The sequence below is a fragment of the Apodemus sylvaticus genome, chromosome 13, assembly GCF_947179515.1.
Source record: "Apodemus sylvaticus chromosome 13, mApoSyl1.1, whole genome shotgun sequence".
NCBI classification, from domain to species: Eukaryota; Metazoa; Chordata; class Mammalia; order Rodentia; family Muridae; genus Apodemus; species Apodemus sylvaticus.
This window is the reverse complement of record NC_067484.1, coordinates 29,708,269-29,730,155: the sequence shown is the minus strand read 5'-3', so window position 1 is coordinate 29,730,155 and position 21,887 is coordinate 29,708,269. Positions and strand designations below refer to the sequence as shown.

Here is a 21,887-nt window from a genome sequence, read left to right as displayed (position 1 = left end):
TAACCCTGACGAGTGCAACTAAGTACTTAAAAGTTGTCCCTTTCGGTTAGTCTTGCAGAGGGTTATTCATTTCCCTGTCATCTAATCACCAACCCTAGTGAGGCTGATTCTGGGCTCAGCAAACCTGACACGCATCACAGTGGATGAGTCACACATAAAGACAGGCATGCTGCTAACTGTGTCAATTCCATTTTGCTAGGATAAGGGCACTTCAGCACCTCTGGCAATACAGAATTAATACTTACTACATTTCCAGCAGCAATACCTTCATAGACTATAGAGGGTTAAGAAAGAAGGCAATCTTGAATAAATTCACATTTCTGCCTCTCATGCAATTCAGTGACAGGCAAGAGATAAATCAACTTCTTTGTAATACTGTATCCTCCATGAACACACATGGTCTTAGCACTTGGAGGCAGGAGGAGGAGGATCAAGACCACCTGGGTTTGAGAAAGGGAGATCCTTTCTCAAAAAGTCAAAAATAAGGCCAGCTAATGGTGGCTTACAACTGTAACCCAACACCCAGGAAGCTAAAACAGGAAGAGTTACCACAACTGAGGTCAGCTTAGGATAGGTATGAGACTTATCTCAAAAAAGGTCCAAGGAGCTGGAGAGACAGGGTGCTTCAGTAGTTAAGAATATTTGCAGAAGGCGGGCGTGGTGGCGCATGCCTTTAATCCCAGCACTTGGGAGGCAGGGGCAGGCAGATTTCTGGATTTCTGAGGTCGGATTTCTGAGTTCGAGGCCACCCTAGTCTACAGAGTGAGTTCCAGGACAGCCAGGACCACATAGAGAAATCCTGTCTCAAAAAAATCAAAAAAACAAAACCAAAAAAAAAAAAAACAAAAAAAAAAAAAAAAAAAAAAACTTGCTAATCCTCTGGAAGACCAGTTTTAATTTCCAGACCCACATGGCAGCTCACAGCCACCTGTTACTCCAGTCCCAAGGATCCAATGTTCTCCTAGCTTCCTTAGGTACCAGATACATGTGTGGTATACAACTACATGCAGATAAAACCTTCATATGCATAAAATAAAAAATAAATAAATTTTAAAAACCCATGAACACAGACTTGTTGCCAGGTGTGGTAATATACACTTTTAATTCTAACAAATGAGAGGCTGAAAAGATTGATCACTGAGTTCAACTAGATCTATGTAAAAATTTCAGGCCAGCCAAGGCTATATATTGAGACCCTCTCTCAAAAGAGTACCATACCATTCCATGTCATTTCACTGGAGGAAGAAGACAAGAAGTCTCTAACTTTTTGTTATTTTCTCTCCACGTATCAACTCATTTAAACACATATTTACTAAGAATATTCTTGTTCTGTAGCAGCAATGGACCAAGATTCTAGCTCTGCCATACTAATAGAATCATAGTGCAGCTATGCATTATGCAGCTTTTATTTATTTGGCTTTATGAAGCAGGGTCTGGTCCTAGCTGGTTTGGAACTCACTATGTAGACCTGGTTGGCCCCAAACTCACAGTGACCTCAATGTCTCTGCATCCTAACAGGAGATACAGGCAGATCTCTGTGAGTTGGAGGCCAGCTTGGTCTAAAGAGTAAGTTCCTGGATAGCAAGGGCTATATAACAGACAGAGACCCTGTCTCAAAAAACATTAAAACACACACACACACACCACACACACATGCACACAAAACATTGCTCCCACAACTTCCTCTATATGGTGAAAAGAACAGCCACTGGAAGAGACTGTTGAGTTGGTATTTCAAGAAGAAGACTGTCACTGTTATTAAAGAGAGAAGAAAGGAATGATACTTCAGTAAGGAAGCACAGTACTTGAAAACATGGTTTATTAGAAACTAGCCATAATGGGAGAATGCTAAATAATTCAGTCTTACTAAAATGAATAATTTGTAGGAAAATAGCTACAAGAAAAATCTAGATGTGTATAAAGGGTCATAGAGGTATATAAAATGTCTAGAATGATAATGATGACAAACTTAAATTTCTGCCTTAAAGGGGCAGGAAAGGAAGAAAGCAGTAATAGAATGGAGCTAGAGAGGCTATTTTAGTGAAAGAGAGAGAGAGAAAGAGAAAGAGAGAGAGAGAGAGATAGAGCACCTGCATGTTGCGTGAATATATGCACATGTCTGTTGAATGTGGTGAAGTTACAGGTGTTTTCTAAGCCACCATATAGATACTGAGAACTGACCCCAAGTCCTCTGCAAAAGCAGTATTTGGCCTGAGCCATCTACATAGCCCCAATACTTGAGAAGTTACTGTAATAAATCACCAAAAAAAGCTAATATATACATAAGAAAACATTTTAAATAGATCACGGAAATGAAAGTTCTAACTACTTAGTTACTAATGAGATGTGGGAGAGGAATAAGGAGTCTGTTTCCAGTATTAGTCAATATGTAAATGGTGTACCAGTTATGAATAGAATGAATAAAGCATATAGGGAATAACCACACCATAGGTTCTGTGACTCCATGTCAGGTTGGCACATGACAACAGAGATGGATGGACAGTTGCAAACATCTGTTTGGAGTTAAGACCTAGACTGCAGATCAAATGTGAAGTCATGAAAATAAACATGGCAATCAGCCCCCTAGAAAATGAGATCACTCATAGATTAAGGGAAAAATAGTGAGGAAAAGAAATGATCCTTAGAAAAAATAAATATAAATTGAGGATGCACAGTTCTAAAAATGGGAGAGCAAACAGAAAAAGTAAAACAAGTCTTTGAAAAGGAAGACACAGTCAACAATCCCACAAGACACAGAGGGTAAGAGGAGAAACCAAGGGAAAGTCTTTGATTGCATCTGAAAGCTAGCAAGGTAACTGTCTTTAAGTTCCAGTGAGGAGGGTGCGGTAGCTGCCTGGGGGTATGTGAAGAGAGCAGCGGTGATCAGGACAGACAGAAAGGACAACTGATCTTTCTTCTTCTCTCTTTCCTTTCCTTTTCTTTTCTCCTCTTTCTTTTCTTTTCTTGTCTGTCTTTTTCTCTCCCCCCCCCCATAGATTGTCTGTATGCCACCACAACCAGTCTTCATTTTTTTATATTTTAATTTTATGTGTATGGGCATTTTGCCTACATGTGTATATCTATGTACCACTTATGTGCCCAGTGCCGACAGAGGCTAGGAGAGGACATCAGATTCTCTAGAACTGTAGTTACAGATGCTGTGAGACTAGGAATTAAACCTGCGTCCTCTTTTTAAACTGTTGTATACAGCTGGGCAGTGGTGGAATAGAGCAACACTTGAGTAAACTAAAAGTCAGTCGTAAAGAACCTAGTGCCATGAGAACCATATACACTCTAAGTAATATAGTAAAAAACAAACAAAAACAACAAAGCAAAACAAAACAATAAACAACAAAAAGCAGTGGTGACACACAGAAGTAACCTTCAAGGCAGCAGGGTTTAGGTGCTTAGGGTGGAAGCTGGGGGTGGAGCACAGGCCTGTGATCCCAGCACTTAGGAGCTGACCCTGGAAGGTCACAGCTATAGGACAGTAGAGCAGATGCAGGAAGCCCTGCAACAAAATAAGAAATCCCTGCTTTCTTTGTGGGCACAGGATCAAAGTAGAGAGTGCTGAGGAGGTCTAGGAACTCTAGGACTGGTGTTCATGGTGTTCACTCAGTTATTAGGACACCAGGATAAATGTGCTGAGGAGGGGGATGACATGAAACCCCAAAAGTGGCTCTGAATCCTGGAGAAGAGAGCTGCACAACAGGGAAAGAGAGCCTTGGTGAGGGTCGTTCACTGGCAGACTGAAGAACCCTGATGAGGCTAGGAAATGCTAAGGTGTTATAGGAATCCTCCTATAGGGCAACACACAGGGCAAGAATATGGAATCCTCCATCTGAGGACAACAGACAGATTAAGTGCTGAATTCTACCAGATCTTAGAAAAGCTAATCAGATGTTCCTCAAACTAAAGAGGGATGGGGAGATGACTAAGTAATGGAAGGGGTGGAGTCTGGATCCCTAGAACTTGCATGGAAGGTCTGGTGGGTGTGACAGCCTGACTGTAACCCCAGTACAACTTAGAACAGAACAAGCTGGCTAGCCTGACTAGCTGGAATAAGAGTTCTGGGCTCAGGCGGATTTGATCTCCAGGATGGAGAGGAATCAAGGAAGACATCTGACCACCAGCCTCAACCTTCCACACACATCTGCACACACAGGAGAAAATGTAGACATTAATCCTGGGTACTGGCTGACACTTATAATCCCAATATTCTGAAGGCTGAGACAAGAAGACGCCTGCAAATTTGAGGTCAGCATGTGCTGCATGGTAATTTCCAGAATAGCCTGGACTACATAGTGAAAGCCTGACTCAAACAAAACAAAAAAGTCGCTAAAAGTTTAAAAATTGCTATACTAATTAATCTTTACCCAAAGACTGTCACTGCATCATGTCTCCTAAAACAAACTGAAACGCATATACATGCACATAAACCCACAGTACTTACATGGGCTTACATCTCTGTATCTGTTTCGATTTCTGTTTTCTGGAAACTTGGCCACTCTATGAGGATAGTCATGGGATTCATTTCGAATTTCCTTAAAATAACAAAAATATATATTTAATATCGCTCTTAAATGTTATATAACAACAGATATTCTCTTAGGCAATATAGGATAACATTAAGTACTTACGTTATATACTCTACAAAGCAGTGTTTATATCATAACAAACCTCACAATGCTAACAGAAATGGCATTTATTAATTTTTACATCCACCAGTTACACTTGCTCTATCACAGTATAATTCTATTTCAAAATATCATTTATCATCAAGATGATTAAATTTTACTAATGCTAAACAGTCAAGTCTAAATATATGGAAACCAAAGTTGCTTTGTTTCTATTTATTCACCCCATTTGCATTACAGCTCATATTTTTTTCTTCAAGTATAATATGCTAACAGTTTCATCTGAGAAATCTTATTAACTCTGATGCAACTATAAATGGGATTTAATAAAAAAAGAAAAACTACTTGTGGCTGGGTGTGGTGACACATGTCTTTAATTTCAACACTTAAGAACTAGAGGCTAGAGAGGCAGGTGCATCACTTGAGTTCCAGGCCAAACTCAATAGCTAGATGGATAGTTGGATGGATACAGCGAGAGCGAGAGCAAGAGCGAAATTCTTTACTGGTGAGCAGAGGGGAGGGCTCCCTCCATGACACCTTCACAAGAATCTTCAACTGTTCTTTTGTATAATCCTATCTTCCATAGTGAATCTTGTCCATCAGTTGCTAATTCTTATTTTTCAGTCTAGACAGACAATTATATATATACACTATAATAATTACTGACATTGCAGTGGGGGGGGGGGGGAGGAGACAAGGCCTGGTGACACACACCTTTAATCCCAGGATTTAGGAGTTAGAGACAGGTGGACCTCTGTGAGTTCAGTGCCAGCATGGTCTACAAGACAGCTAGGCCTGTTACACAGAGAAACCCACTCTTGAAAACAAAACAAAAAACAACAAAGTATAATTCTCAATTCCATTCCTAATATTCATCTTATATCAATAGATATAAGTATAGGACTCACTGCTTATTAAAGAAGCTTCTTTTAACACACACAACCACACCTTTAATCCCAGCACTTGGGAGGCAGAGGCAGGCGAATTTCTGAGTTCAAGGACAGCCTGGTCTACAAAATGAGTTCCAGGACAGCCAGAGCTACACAGAGAAACCCTGTCTTGAAAAACCAAAAAACAAACAAACAAAAACAAAAAACAAAACAAAACCACACACACACACACACACAACCATTACAGTAATTCACAACTTGCCAAAATGCAGGGGACTAACCAGGTAAGCCAGCTACTAAATCCACAATGTAACTCCTACATACCTAAGGCTTAGGGAAAATCTACAAAGAGGGAACAAAGATTGAGTCAGAGGACCGGGATATCTGCAACAAGATAGTCTGTATCCTGGCTGTCTTGGAACTTCAATCTGTAGATCAGACTAACTTCGAACTCAGGAGATTCACCTGTCTCTGCCTCCCATTGAATTAATGGCCTGCACCAACACCACCCAGCTAGGCAATCTCTTCTTTCTTTTTTAAAGATTTATTTATGTATTTTATGTATATGAGTACACTGTTGCTGTACAGATGGTTGTGAGCTTTCATGTGATTGGTGGGAATTGAACTCAGGATCTCTGCTTGCTCAGGCCCCACCCATTCTGGCCCCGCTCACTCAGGCCCCTTTCACTCAGGCCCAAAGATTTATTTATTATTATATGTAAGTACACTCTAGCTATCTTCAGACACACCAGAAGAGGACATCAGATCTCATTACGGATGGTTGGTAGTCACCATGTGGTTGCTAAGAATTGAACTCAGGACCTCTGGAAGCACAGCCAGTGTAAACACTGAGCCATCTCTCCAGACCTGTTCTCTTCTTAAAATACTAAGCATAGAGACCAGAGAGATGGCTCAGCAGTCAAGAACACAGGAACACTGACTGTTCTCCCAGAGTACACAGATTCAATTCCCAGCACCCACATGGTGGCTAACATGTATAACTTCAGTTCCAGGGGCTCTGACCCTCTCTTCTTCCCTCCCCCCACCCCTACTCCCAGACAGGGTTTCTCTGTGTAGCTCTGGCTGTCCTGGAACTCACTTTGTAGACCAGGCTGGCCTCGAACTCAGAAATCCACCTGCCTCTGCCTCCCAAGTGCTGGGATTAAAGGCATGGGCCACAACCGCACGGCTTAACACTGTGGGTACCATACTCACATAATACAATTTTACGTGCAGGCAAAACACCCATACACATAAAATTAAAAATAATAAATCAAAAAAAAAAGGGCACAATGTGGTGGGGAGGTGAGAAGTGGAGTTTCAGGGAAAGAGCAGGGATGTATGAATATGATCAAGACACATGGTATGAAGTTCTCAAGAATCAATTACAATGTATTAGTAAATAAAAAATATATAAATAAAAGATAGTAGAAGCTAGTACAGCAAGGATTTAAGATTTACAAAAATTGCCATACGTACACCCCAATCCAAATATTCAGCCCTAAAAAATAGAGCCATCTTAGTTTCTTTTGTTAGCTAAGAATACAAAGAACTCTCTTAGTAAATTAATTCTCTCAGATCGTCAATCTGCCGCTTGTTTTCCATGTTTTTAATTTTCACTGTGTAACAAGAAAGCCCAATGCTTTAAAGAGCAGTTCCAGAGACACACCAACAGTCAATCCCACTTTCTCTTCCTCCTAAAGGAAGGATTCTAATTTGACTTTCTAGTTTACAAGAGCCTGATAAAAGGCCTTTTACAGATAAGAACAGGCCTATGGGCCAAGCAGGAGGGTGTACAATTTTAATCCCAGCACTAGGGACGAAGAGCCAGGTGGATCTGTGAAGCCAGCCTCACCTACATAGGGAATGAGACCCTGTCTCAAAATTTAAAAGGGCTTGTGACAAAAGGTAGCTAATGGGAATAAGAAGCAGCACTGGGCTTGGCTGTAGAACAAGGTTTATCCTGCTATCTGCAGCCAGCTCCATGACCTGGATATGCTGCTGGGCAGTAGCAGCTACTCCGCTGAGGTGGGGAGACCACCTGAACCCCAAGAAGTAGTGATCAAGGGCAATACTTAAAACCAGAGCCTGGCCGGGCGATGGTAGCTCACGCCTGTAATCCCAGCACTCTGGGAGGCAGAGGCAGGCGGATCTCTGAGTTTGAGGCCAGCCTGGTCTACAGAGTGAGTTCCAGGACAGCCAGGGCTACACAGAAAAACCCTGTCTCGGAAAAAAAAAAAAAAAAAACAAATCCAAAAAACCAAAAACAAACAAACAAACAAAAAAAAACAAAAAAACAAAAAAAAAAAACAGAGCCTGCCTCAAAAACCAAACCTAAATCAATTAAGAAAAACTGCCTCAGCAAACTCTTTTCCTCTCTTGGGTTTTGATGTCCAGGAGTAAGGGGTGGGAGTAGGCAGGAACCTCCTGTGATCACTAGGTTAAAAGAAAAGAAAAGGCAAATTCCAAGAAAATCTACACAGAAATTAAAGGCTGCTATCAATGGCATTAGGGAGTCACAGCAGTAGCCCTATCTTCAGAATTCTCACCATACAAAAAACATAAATCTATGGTCAATTATTGCTTTATTTTCCTTCCTATGCAACTAAATCAGGTGTTTAAATAATGAGACTGTGTTGGCTAGTTTTATGACAACTTGAGACAAGCTATAGGTAGCTGATAGGAAGGAACCCCAGGTGTTCCATAAGATCCAACTGTAAACATTTTCTTAATGAGTGACCAATGGGGGAGGATCCAGCCCATTGTAGGTGGTGTTACCTCTGGGCTGGTGCTCCTGGATTCAGAAAGAAAGCAGGCTGAGCAGCCTTAAGGAGCAAGCCAGTAAGCAGCACCCCTCATGGCCTCTGCATCAGCTCCTGCCTCCAGTTTCCTGCCCTGTTTAACTTCCTTCAATGAACAGTGCTGTGGAAGTCTAAGCCTCCCTAACTTGCTTTTGGTCATGATGTTTCATCACAGTAACAAAAACCCTGAGACAGAGCATAACCAAATCTCATCACAAACTACCATCTGACACTGTACAGCTTTCTTTTTTCTTTTCTTTTTTGGGGCAATACCCAAGACATAACTTTTATGAGCATTCAGTGTTAGATCTCAGGGACAGAGAGGCAGCTTATGTCACCTTCCACCCCAGGCAACAGGTGTGAATGGTGTGGCAGGTGCATGCAGTGTGTAACCCCCACCTAACCCCACCCCGCCCCACCCAGTTCTCGCTTTCATTCCCCGTCTTCATTCTCTCTCCAGTTCTCCTCTCTCTCCCTCATTATCTTTCTTTCTTTCTTCCTTCCTTCCTTCCTTTCTTTTTTGACGGTGTGTCTCCGTCTCTCCCTAATGTCCCCAGTCCAAGGAGGCATTTCAGTCTCCCTACTCTCCCAATAAACCTCTAACATATTACATGGCATAGTTCTTTAATGGCATGGCTTGGCACAGGACCCCAAAGGTACCCTACTTCCCTGCATGTACCCTATCATTTAGTATAGTCAATGAAATACAAAGTGTTTCTCAAAAAGAGACAAGGAAGGCCAACAGCTGAGATACTCACCAAGGCTATGCTGCAAAACCAACTGCTGAGCATTCTGGTGCTGAGTTCTTCTGCAGCAGCAGAAGCCAGGACTATGCTTCTGCATTACCAGGTGAAGAACGGCACCCGATGGCACACTTATGCTTAAGAAATCACTGGCCTGCACACTGCACTCACTACATATTATAAGGGATTTTTAATTGTAACAAACCAGACAGTAAAATAATTTTTACAAAAATCACAGAATTGAGAAGATTCTCCTAAGTAGACATTTATAGAATCCTTAAAATAATTTGTTATAAGATGATCATTAAAGAGCCGCAAGAAAGTCTATCTCATATGTTGCCTTTCTCACCATAAAAAAATCAACATTTAAAGGAAGAAAGCATCAGGCAGCCACCCCCATTACATTCAGCACTACTGTGGTTTGAATGAAAATGCCCCCAGCTGCTGTATATGAACACTTGGTCATCAACTGGTGGCACTACTTGGGGAGGTGATCAAACCTTAAGGACAAGGAGCCTTGCTGGAAGAAACACCAGGCTCTGAGAGTTCGGAGCCTCACCCACGCCCACCTCACTCACTCTGTTGCCCGGGCTACTTGCTGCTGTGCCTCCCCCACCATCATGGACTCCTTTCCTGGAACCATAAGCCAAACAACCCTTTTTCTTCCTTAAGAAAATACTATCTTTGGACATAGTATTTTATGACAGAAAAAAAATCAACACATAAGTTGGAACCAAGAAGTGGAGCTGTTTATAAAGAAGCTAGCCATGTTTTGTACTTTTTGTTTTTGAGGAATGTAGAAGACTTTTGGAAGTAGGAGAAAAGCCACTGAATGTTATAAGCAGCACTTACTGGACTGTACCAGTAGAAGCATGTAGACAGAAGTGCTGAGAACGATCAAGACAGCTCCAGTGCATAGGGTTTCAGAAGTAAGCAAGGACTTTATTAGTAACTGGACGAAAGACTACTCCTATAATTTTTAGCAATAAATAAATAAATAAATAATAAAATCTGGCTATCTTCTACCAGTGCCCTAAGAATTTACATGAAGCTAATTTTAAAGTAATGCTCTTTGTGGAAGAAATTTTAAGACAGAAACATCTGAGTCAGAGCATGATTATTACTGACTAATCTTATTCAGGTTTACAAAGAAAAAGAGCATCTAGGATAGAAAAAGATAGGAAATGTTCATTTGCAGAGAACAGGAGCACTAGGAAATTTAATGTTGCTCCAAGACATGTGTTGCAAAGATTTGTTTTTTCATTTAAGTTCATGTGATGGTTTGAATAAAAATGCCCCCCTCCGAGTCTCAAAGGGAGGGAGCCACTGTTAAGAAGTGTGGCCTTAGCCGGCAATGGTGGCGCACGCCTGTAATCCCAGCACTCTGGGAGGCAGAGACAGGTGGATTTCTGAGTTCAGATTTCTGAGTTGGAGGCCAGCCTCATCTACAGAGTAGGTTCCAGGACAGCCAGCGCTATAGTATAGAGAAACCCTGTCTCAAAAAAAAAAACCAAATCCAAAAAACAAACAGAAAGAAAGAAAGAAAGAAAAGAAAAGAAAAGAAAAGAAAAGAAAAGAAAAGAAAAGAAAAGAAAAGAAAAGAAAAGAAAAGAAAAGAAAAGAAAAGAAAAGAAAAGAAAAAAGTATGGCCTTGGAGGAATGAGTCACCAGAGGTGGGTTTCTGAGGATTCAGAGATTCTGGGGATCAGGATTCCTGAGAATCCAGATGTAAAACTCTCAGCTCCTTCTCCAGCACTATGTCCGCCTGCACTCCACCATGCTTCCCGCCATGACAATAATGAACTAAACCTCTAAACTTGAAGCCTGCCCAAACTTAAATGATTTCCTTTAAAAGAGTTGCAATGGTCATAGTGTCTCTTCACCGCAACAGAAACTCATTATACTGATTCTACTCTGTTAAAGTGGAGCATTTAATGCTATCATACTTTCCTTCATAAGACGGATTGATAAATTCTAAAACCACACAAATATACCCTGAAATACAATGTATTTTCCATAACAAATTAATAGTTAATATAGATCAGCTTTCTTTCTTTTCTTTTTTTTGTTTTTTGTTTTGTTGTTGTTTTTTTTCAAAACAGGGTTTCTCTGTGTAGCCCTGGTTGTCCTGGAACTCATAGACCAGGCTAGCCTCGAACTCAGAAATCCGCCTGCCTCTGCCTCCCAAGTGCTGGGATTAAAGGCATGCGCCACCACTGCTCAGCTCACCTTTCTTTGATATGTCTTTGACAGCAGCTTATTTAAAAGCCCTACATAAAGGTATGCAGTTCAATAAAATGTTGCTTTGTTGGATATAGCTCAGTAACAAGTTTAAGGTAAAAAGGGATAAATTGTTTTTAAAACTATGCATGTCAACTGGGTTGTGGCACAAAGCTTTAATCCCAGTACTTGGGAAGCAGAGGCAGGAGTATTTCTGAGTTCGAGACCAGCCTGGTCTACAGAGTTCCTGGACTGCCAGGGATACAGAGAAGCCCTGCTTAAAAAAAAGGGGGGTGGGGTGGGGGAGATAGACAGACACTATGCATATGAAATGAGAGCACAGGCGACCTGGGCATAGGTTACACATGCACCGGAGAAACCGAGAGGAGTATCTTGAGTTTAAAGTTAGCCTGGACTACAATGCCATGTGCCAGGCCAGCCAGGGATACACAATAAGAGCTTATCTCAAAAAAAGAGAACCAGATGGTGGTGGTAGGTGAGATTTGAATACAGGACCAAACACTATTTTTGTGTGTATATATACAGATGTAAAGATGTGTACATATATGGTTAGGAGATAATTCAAATTTAATTTGAAGTAAGTGGTGTGTGTATGTGTGTGTATGTGCACATATATTTTGGAGACAGCTTTTGTAATTAACTTGAAGTGATACCTGGTCTAAATACAAATTTGGGGGAGGGAGGAATTTACTACAGTGCAGTTACTGGAACTGAGATAAGCAAATGCTTTTAGTTAAAAATCTTCCTGCTGTGTTACATATTAAAACAACCTTTTAATTTTAAAAGTATGTATGTAAAAAGTCTTGAGTCTCAGACTGCTGAGATGGCTCAAGAGGGCTTGCAACACAAACTTGACTACCTGAGTTTGATCCCAGGAGCTCACTGAGGAAGGAGAAAACTACTCCCAAAAGTTTCCAGTGACCTCTATACACATATGGCATGAACAGGCTGTACTTACACACATAACAAGAAACCTTACTGTGTCAAATGACACAGCTTTTTTTTCCTACATTGTATTAACTTAAATGGACTAAGACTTTATGCTCAAAGCCAGTCTCAGTCAGATAGTTAGAAGTCAGTTTGGGCTACTTGAAACCCAGTTCCAAAACAACATGAGGGTGGTGTGGTGGTTCACACCTGTAATCTAAGAACTCAGGAGACCCAAGTTACTAAGTGGCCAGAGAATCTTACTCTTGTTTTTTGACACAGGGCCTCACTTATGTAGCCCTGCCTCAACTGAAACTGAGAAATCTAATAGCCTCTGCCTCCTAAGGACTGGGATTAGAGGCATAAACCACTATACCTAATCTTACTTTGAGTTTTTATTTGTGATTTTATTGGAGAGAAAAAGAAACTTGCACCTTTAATAAATTAATACAATTCATTACAGAATTCAGGACTCTATACATCAGCACAAGTAAAAATAGTAAGCCATCACACTATACATCACAAAATTAACTTTACAAATGAGTATATAAATACATACAGTAGTCCAAGGGACTTATCTCTGGGGGTTCATTCCTAGCTCCCCAGTGAATGTGTAACACCAGATAATACTCAGCTCTGCAATTTAAGTCCTTTTCCACCTTAGCACACTTACGCACAATACAGCAGCAAAACCAGCAAATTTCTTTATCCTTCCAATTCCTCAGACTGAAGATTTGGCCTTAATATAGATTTTAACAACTGCAACATTCTGTCTGTCTGTCTGTCTGTCTGTCTGTCTCTGTGTGTGTGTGTGTGTGTGTGTGTGTGTGTGTGTGTCTTTCACCTTGCCCATCCTGGTGGCCAAGGCCTGTAAACCCAACAACTTGTATACTAAAGAAGGAAGACAACATGTTCAATTACAGAGACCTAGCTCAAAAAATGAGTGGGGAAAGAGATAACTGTGGCTATGGCTCATGGTAGAACATCCGTCTAGCCATGGACTTGAGGGACTGGTACCCCCGCCCCAAAAAAACAAAAACACACAAATCCAACAACATTCACCAGGCATGATGGCCCATGTCTAAACTCACTGATGCAGGATTAGCATTGGTTCAAGGCTAAACAGTGAGTTCCAAGGTAGGAAGAGCTGTAGATTGAAAATCTGTCTCAAAAAACAAAAACAATTGGGGCATGGTGACACATGACTTTAATCCCAGCACTGAGGAGGCAGAAGATGGATCTCTAGCTGGAGCCCAACCTGGTTTACATTGTGAATTCTAAGTCAGCCAAGGCTACAGTGAGTTTTTTGTCTCAAAAACCTACCAACTAACCAACCAACCAATCAAAAAACTCTTCCTACTATTAACTCATGGCTTTTTGGGGTTTGTTTTGTTTTGTTTAAAAATAGGATGATGCTGAGCAGGGCGTGGTGGCACACGCCTGTAATCCCAGCACTTGGGAGGCAGAGGCAGGCAGATTTCTGAGTTCGAGGCCAGCCTGGTCTACACAATGAGTTCCAGGACAGCCAGGGCTATACAGAGAAACCCTGTCTCAAAAAACCAAAAAAACAAAAACAAAAACAAACAAACAAAAAAAAAATAGGACGATGCTAAATTAGATAAGCTAACTTGAAACTAGATATACTGCTCAGACTGACCTCTAAGATCCTCAACCCTCAAGTATCTCAAGTGCTAGTATCAGTATGAGCTACTACACCAATTTCCAAAAGCGATGCTCTAAAGCAATTGTCTATAGGGAATAAAAAAAGACTAGGAGGCCAGAACCTCAACCAAAATACTCTATTTATTCTTACCTGCAAAATCTGTAATAAAATACAAAGTAAACATTCTCATGTCCAGCAAGCAGCTAAAAGCTGAGCATCCTGATTTACCCTTGAGAGCAATCCTTTCTTCTAGCTCCTTTAGCATTATCAGAAAAAGCAGAACTCATAAAATATTATTATAAGCATCACCTACTTGCAATAAGGCAGAATGCTTAAACAGGAGTAACAAACATTTGTGAGCTGCCATGTGGATGCTGGGTACACACACAGATCTTCTGCATTTCTTCAACCTTAATGTCAAAGATTTGCTCATATCCAGCATGGACTGGTAGGTTAGTCCAACCTCAGACAGGAGCAGGAGGTGTTAAGCAACAGGAGAAAGAAGCAACAGGAGAGCAGTTATGCAAAGGAAATGTCATTCTAGAGGCTCAAGGGGATAAGTGGATACACACATTTCCAAGAACAGACTATAATGGGGGAAGGGAGAAAAATGACTTGGGAAATGAAGCCACAGAGGCACCTCCAGTGGTGTTGAGGCAGAAGGGCTGAATTTTACCTGTGGGAACTGGGAAAACAGCAATTGCAGGGCTGAGGGAGAGAAATAACTGTGCTTCGCTTTAGCTACTTCTCCCGACTCTTCCCTTCGAGTTCTTCAAACATCTACAGTTCTCTGCACTTCTTCCAACTTTGCTCCCAGCTCTGCAGGACTGCTAAACACTGAAATTGCCCTTTACGTCCTCTGCTGATCTTCTGGCGGCTCAATACAATGATTGTATTTGCTCCACCTGTAGCACGTGGCCCTGTGAACTATCAACTCTCTTATGTTCGACAGCTTTTCCGTCCTACCTTATTAGTTATTATCTTCAGTCTTTACTGTAAGCAGGCTTCCTTTCTCCACTTTTAAAAACACTGCTAGCAATGCAGAAGGCATCCTTAGCCTTCAGTATTTCCAAACCATTTATATGTTACTTGGGTAAAATTTTTTGAGACAAGGTCTCACTGCATATCATTATGTAGGTCAGACTGGCCTTGAAATCATGGAGAAGACCAGCTTGCTTCAGCCTCCTAAGAACTAGGTGGAACCAAAGGTATTCACTACAACTTGGCTATCTGGATAATCTTGATGAACAGGGCCTAGTTATCTCAAGCCTTAAATACAAACTATATGCTCATATTTCCTAATTGTATTTATAGCTAAGTCCTCTCTTCTGAACTCTACATTCAGTTATTCTAATATCTTAAAAGTAACTCAATCACATCTACTTTAACTACTTTTACTACTACTGCTTTCAGTGGGGAAGGGACATGCTTGCCAAGGCACAGAGGTCAAAGGACAACTTCAGGAGTCAATCCTTGCCTTCAGCCTTATTGAAGCAAGGTTTCTGTGCTGTATACTCCAGGCTAGCTGGCCTGAGAACTTCCAAGCCATCCTCCTGTCCCTTTCATTTTGCTTTTCAAGTGTTAGAATTCAAGACTGCACCACTACATCTGGATTTTTTTTTTTATCTTGAGTTCTAAATGAGTGTAGGATATCAGACTTGTACAGTAAGCACTTGGCTTTGCATAGCCATCATCTCCCCAGACATACTTTAACTTTTCAACTGGGTTTATCCTCTATTTCTCTTGCCACAGCCTATATTTAAAGGCATAAGAGTTCAGCTTGTGCAGGGCAGTGGTGGCACACACCTTTAAAAGGCAGAGGCAGGCGGATTTCTGAGTTCGAGGCCAGCCTGGTCTACAGAGTGAGTTCCAGGGCAGCCAAGGCTACACAGAGAAACCCTGTGGGGGGGTGAGGAAGGGGAAGACATTCAAATTCTCATTTCCAAAAGCCTTCTAGACTCTACCTTATTCTCCCACACTTAAACCTCACAGCAGGCTCAGCCCCAGACAACACTTGGAATTTCTTCTGAGCAGTGCAAGGATGCCATGGCTTTCCCACACTTTTTTCCCTGGAACACTTATTATCTTCCACTCCCCTCAGTTTCTTTATGGACAAATCTGCCCTTCAAGACTGTTAACAAGCACTCCTTTCTCAAGAAACTTCACTACTAGGTTGAAGAGATGGCTCATCAGTTAAAAAGCACAGCTGCTTTTCCAGAGGACTAAGGTTTGATTCCCAGCACCCACATGGTGACTCTATAATTCCAGTTCCAGGAAATCTGATGTTACCTTTAGGACTCCTAGAGCACTAGGCACAAACATGATACACAGAAATACATGCAGGTACAACAAGCATACACACACACACACACACACACACACACACACACACACACGCAACCAAAAATAAACTAGAAAAAAACCCCTACTTTTTGAGAAATAGTTGCACAAATACCCATTCACTCAGCATCCTTTACTTAATACTAGCTTGATAATAAACACTTTAAGTCAAAGTTTTAAAACTTTTTATCTTTTCCATCACAATTTCATACATGTACATATACATTAATCATGTTGTTTTCTATCCTTCAATCCTCTTCTCACTCTCCCACATGTTTTTGAGACCAGGTTAATCTCAAGTTATGTACCTAAAGATGACTAAACTTCTAATCCTTCTGCTTCTACCTCCAGAGTGCTGAGAGTCCAGGCATGCGCCATTACACCTAATCTTGCTGGGGTTTGAACATGCAGGCCAAGCAAATACTCCACCAAACTACACACCAGGCCCTGCTTTCACATACAAAACATACAACACTAGCAAACTGTTGTGTATGCACAGCTCGTGCTGGCAGAGAACAGTGTGAAGTCAGCCGTCTCCTTCCACCTGTACGTGGGTTCCAAGTAGAGCACTCAGGTTGCCCAGCTTTGGTTAGCACCTTTGCTTGCCAAGCCCTACCAGACCCCTCAATTTCATGCTTTTATTTGCTTAGCCATTTGTCTCTCACTAGGTTGGACCCTAATGAGTATTGTCTTTCAACTGTTATCTTCAGTGCCAAATACTAGCACAAAACATTTAAAGGTTTGAGAACACATGACCTTCAGATTATGAGACTGACAATTACCCACTATAGCAAGAGGTCAACAAGAAAGCAAAGTATAAACTTCCAAAGAGGTCCTCAAGACTCACAAAATTAGAAGCCTTGCCAACACGGATGTTGTCAGCAGCCTTTTCTGTGGAATGGGGAAATGGATACTAAGAAAGCATTAAGTCCAAACTCTTCCTGACTTGCTTTCCATTATTAGCTTCAGTGGCTCCTGACCTGCTTTTACTGTAACACCAATGTGCATAGCATGGTTTTAATGCTCTTGGGCTTGAGAAGAAAGTACCAGCACAGAACTACTATTTTGCTTAAAGATCTTGGGCACTTGTCTATGGAGGATTTTTGAAAAAGAAATGTTTAGTGAGCACAAGTGTATTTTTCCTGTATTTATTTTTTTCTGATATTTACTTATGAAGGCTAGGCATGCATGTGGAGGTCAGGGAACAACTTGCAGGAATCAGTTATCTTCTTCCATCATGTGGGTCCCAAGAATCAAACAAACTGTCAGGTTTGGTAGGTGACACACGTTCTGAATCATCTTACCACTGACAGTTCTATACCTTTTTATTTAAAAAAAATAAAAAAGTATCTTTACCCTTGTGTGTAAAGGAGTGTCTGTGCACAGGATTGCACTACCCATAGAGGACAGAAGATGTCAGATCCCCTGGCACTGAAGTTACAGGCAGTTCTGAGCTACCTGATGTGGACACTGGGAACTGAACTAGGGTCCTCTGCAAGAGAAGTGTTCCTAAGCCTTGAGCCATCTCTATAGCCCCCAAACCCTTTTCTTTTGAGACTAGGTCTCTCATTAACCCTGGAGCTCACTGCTTCAGCTAGGCTGGCTGGCCAGTGAGCTCCAGAGAGAGCTGCAGGTCTCCACCTCCCCAGCACAAAGGTTAGAGCTACACACTGGCTTTTTATGGAAACTGGGAAGATCTAAATACAGATCTTCATACTTTCACAGCAACACTGAACAAATAAGCTATCTCCCGGAAGTTCCGATTGTTTAAAATTACATTTTATTTAACTTTGCTACTGTGAGTGCACACAAAAAGGCAGGTATATAAAGATCAAAGGACAATCTGTGAAAGAAAAGTGATTCTCTTTTTCCTTGTGAATCAGAGGACTGAACTCAAGTTTTCAGGCTAGGCAACTGTTAACCCACAGAGCAACCTTGCCAGCAAAATTTTTATTTTTTCACAGTCTCAATTATCCCAGGCAGTCCCAGAACTCCACAGGTAGCTGGAGACGACCTTAAACTCCAGATACTTTCTGGAACCACTTCCTCAGCATTAGGGTTAAAACCATGCCACTATAACTGGCTTTGAGTTAGAATTTTTTAATTTCAACACAAGATCTTACTTAGTCCTGGGTAGCCTAGAACTCACTATGTAGCCTAGGCTGGCTTCACACTGAGAGATCACACTGCCTCTGCTGATATTAAAGGTCTGGGCCACCAAAGTCCAGCTGCAAGCTAGTCTTAAACTCACAACAATCCCGCTTCAGCCTCCTAATTGACAGGTTACAGGCTGAGCAACCAAACAGCGTAAGTGCTTTTTCTTTTCCTGTTAAGTGGGATCACAACTTTCACTCACTTCTCAAAGACATTAATGGCATTCATGTATGTACCCAATTAAGCCATATGTGGTGGCTCTTCCCTATAATCCTAGCGATTGGGGGACTAAGGCAAGGCAGAAGGACTGTCACAAATCCAAACCTAGTAATAAATTAAAGGCCAGTTTGTGATACTAAGCAAGACCTGGTCTCAGAAAATAAATAAGTTAGGCTAAATTAAGTTGTAGTATTAACCCTTGTTTTCTTAATAATAGTAGTAGTAATAATGGTAATTACTATTATTATTTTACTTTTCCCTCTTAATTCTGAGTTTATGGCTTTTTCTGAATTTTGTCTGCAATAGGCACCATGTGCATAACTGGTGTCCCTGAAAGCCTGAAGGAATCAACCTGGAAGAACAAGCTCTCTTAACCAAGAGCCATCTCTCCAGTCCCCCTCCCACCTATGTGTGTGTGTGTGTGTATATGTATATAAGTGTGTACATATATACATACATACACACTTGGGTTTTTTTTTTTTTTTCTGGGTTTTTTTTTTTTGGATTTTTTTTTTTTTTCCGAGACAGGGTTTCTCTGTATAGCCCTGGCTGTCCTGGAACCCACACTGTAGACCAGGCTGGCCTCGAAACACTTGATCTTACTATGTAGCCGTGGCTGGCCTGGAACTATACAGACCAAGTTAGCTTAAATTCAGATCTGTGCTGGACATGATGGTGCATGACTTTAGTCCCAGCACTTGGGAGGCACAACAATCTGAGTTCAAGACCAGCCAAGGCTACATACGGAGATCATGTCTCAAAAACAACAAAAATAAAATACTTCACAGACCTCCCTCTGCCTCTTAAACTTTGGGATTATAGGCATGTACCACCCAGCAATCTTCCTTCTTGACTCAGTACTCCTTTTGGCATTTGGCATTGGCATGAAGCAGTCTCTGCTAAAACTAATGTAACCATAGAAAAGGGAACATGAAAAGTTCACACACACCCACTAGAATTTGCATTTAAGAATTTCTACCATTTCTTTCCAGAACTTAGACACTGGTAGTTAGACTTGGACTTCAAAGCCAGTCTGGGCTACAGTGTGATCCTGTTACAAAACAATATATAGCATAACACATATTCTACACGATCTCCAGGCCCAACATGGTATGGAACGAAATTCTGAAAGTTGTCCTCTGATTTCCACGAAAAGCAAAGGGGCATGCCTACCTCCCTGTAATGATGAAGATAACTAGTGCCTTATGCTAAGCCTGGTACATCAGGGTATTTAATATAGTCCGTAGTTTAAGAAAATCTGTTCTACCAGACATAGTGGCACACACCTTTAATCCCAGCACTCAGGAGGCAAAGGTGGAGGGGGTTATTTTTGAGTTCAAGGTCAGGCAGATCTACAAAGCAAGTTCTGGGCCAGCAAAAGTTATAGACTGAGACCTTATCTCAAAGGAGGATTGAAGTCCTCAACAAAACAAAATTTTACTGTCATCTAATTAAATGGAATGGTGAAAATCCAGAGTCATCCAGAGCTAAAAGAAAGCTTTCTAGCTTCTTTCTGTACTGTAGTAATGAGCCAAAACATAGGAGACATGTTTAACAATTCATCATTCACTAAAGTTGATCTTGGGTAGACGTTAATGATTAGCAATCAATCATTTTTAAGGGGTGAAAGTTTTGCCTGGATTAAAAGGTAACCCACACGCTGTAAAAAGGTAGTCACAAGCATTCATAGTAAAGATTATTTTAGTATGAGCTGACTAGTTATTCTCTGGTGACAGGGCACAGCGGCGGCCTATAAACATGTGGCCTCTTTTGGACCGAAAGAATTGTTGGTTACTTTGAGTGCTACTACGACCGGTGCACTCATCTGGGAAATGCAACCAAGTGCAAAGCTCATATAAAGATCTGTGGTTCTATATATACATCTGTAAAGTATGCCTAAGCAAAGGAAATTCTAAAGAGGACGCTACTTTAATCAATGATAATACAACCAAAGCCTCTGTTGTTCCGGGAAGCTCTAGCAGAAGATGACCCGCTCTCCCGGAGAAAGTAGCCAATGAAAAGACTGGCGATCCCAGACCCCTCAGGAACTCTCGCCGCCGCTTCAGCACCGGCTCTGGTATCGCCACAGGCCCCCGGGATACCGCAAGTGATCGAGACCCCTGAGACCCCGCTTTGCCTTCGCTGGCCCAGATTAGAGGGCTCTCTCGCCCTTTTCGCTGCTCCGGCTACCAGCGCGCTCCGCCACCGAACATCGGCCGACAAGAACGCGGTCAGCGAGGAAGCTGGAGACCGTCCCACCCCGCGCCGGATGCCCCTCGACCCTCCACCCAGCGCACCGCACGCCGAGGCCGGCCGGGCAGCCAGCAGGCGCCGCTGTGGCGCCGCCCTCAGAACCAACTGCCTACAGCCACCTCGGAGCTTCCCTTCTAAAGCCTCACAGAGGTGAGGACTATCCGCGCAGGCGCGCCCCTGACGCGGCCCGCGCTCGCCACTTCCGCCCGAGCGGGAGGCGGGGGAGGTGACACGGAGCCGACAGGCGCGAGCTCGGATCCTCGGAAGACCGGAACGCCGCGCGGGCCTGAGACTCACCAAGTATAACGGCTGCCAGCGACACTGAGCATCCAGTTCCTCGAACTCCCGCTCGATGGTAGCCGACATGGCGGCGGGGGAGCGCGAGCGGAACCACCACAGCGGACAGGCTCGGGCCCCGCTCTATCCGGGGAGAGCGCTGGCACTGTGGCGCATGCGCGCTCCGCGCCCCGCCCCGCCCCCACGTTGAGCCAAGCCGGCCTTGGGGAAAGTACCTGGAGCGTCGAACGTCAGCGCGCCGCCTAGGCGCCGCGTGGGTCGGACGTCGTGGAGGAGGCGGGGCGGGGCAGGCGGGGGCGTGGTCCAGAGACTGCCCAGGTGGGAGGGGCGGGGCCGGGCGCCACCCTGGTGCTACGTTGGACAGAGCCTAGCCCAGCCCAGGAGGTGAGAAAGTCCCCGGAAAGTCTCTGGCCAGCTCCGTCTTCCTCGCAGTTCCAGTTCTCCTTTTCTCCGTAGTCCTCAAGTTTTTTCTTAAACTGCAGTATCTATCTAAGTTCTACTTAAATACTATCTAAGTTAGTCTAATGGCCTCTGCTCAACTTTGAAACACATTAGGGTGATGTCAATCTCAACAAGTTTTGTGCCCAACAAATCGCTATAGGAAAAGGGAAGGCATTTAGGAGAATATGTCTTGTTTAGAGCACAACTCACAGCTCCAAAGTTAGTGTTGTCTGTTCAAAGCACATGTAAAGTCCCCTTCTACGAAACAAGCGCCTGGCTCC

The 21,887-nt window shown here is 42.5% G+C and overlaps 1 protein-coding gene across 3 annotated transcripts in view; it reads right to left on the bottom strand.

Moving 5' to 3' along the window:
• Ptpn2 (protein tyrosine phosphatase non-receptor type 2) overlaps positions 1–21,381 on the bottom strand; it is a 68,823-nt gene extending 47,442 nt beyond the window's left edge. The window contains exons 1-2 of one of the 3 annotated variants that reach the window (XM_052155212.1): positions 21,166–21,381; positions 4,454–4,544 (exon numbers count right to left, since the gene is read on the bottom strand). In XM_052155212.1, coding sequence (XP_052011172.1) covers positions 4,454–4,544; positions 21,166–21,234 — 160 coding nt within the window. In that variant the 5' untranslated portion in view covers positions 21,235–21,381. The remainder of the gene's footprint in view (positions 1–4,453; positions 4,545–21,165) is intronic. The other 2 variants (XM_052155214.1, XM_052155213.1) reach the window with 2 other exon arrangements.
• Between the last annotated feature and the right edge of the window lie 506 nt (positions 21,382–21,887).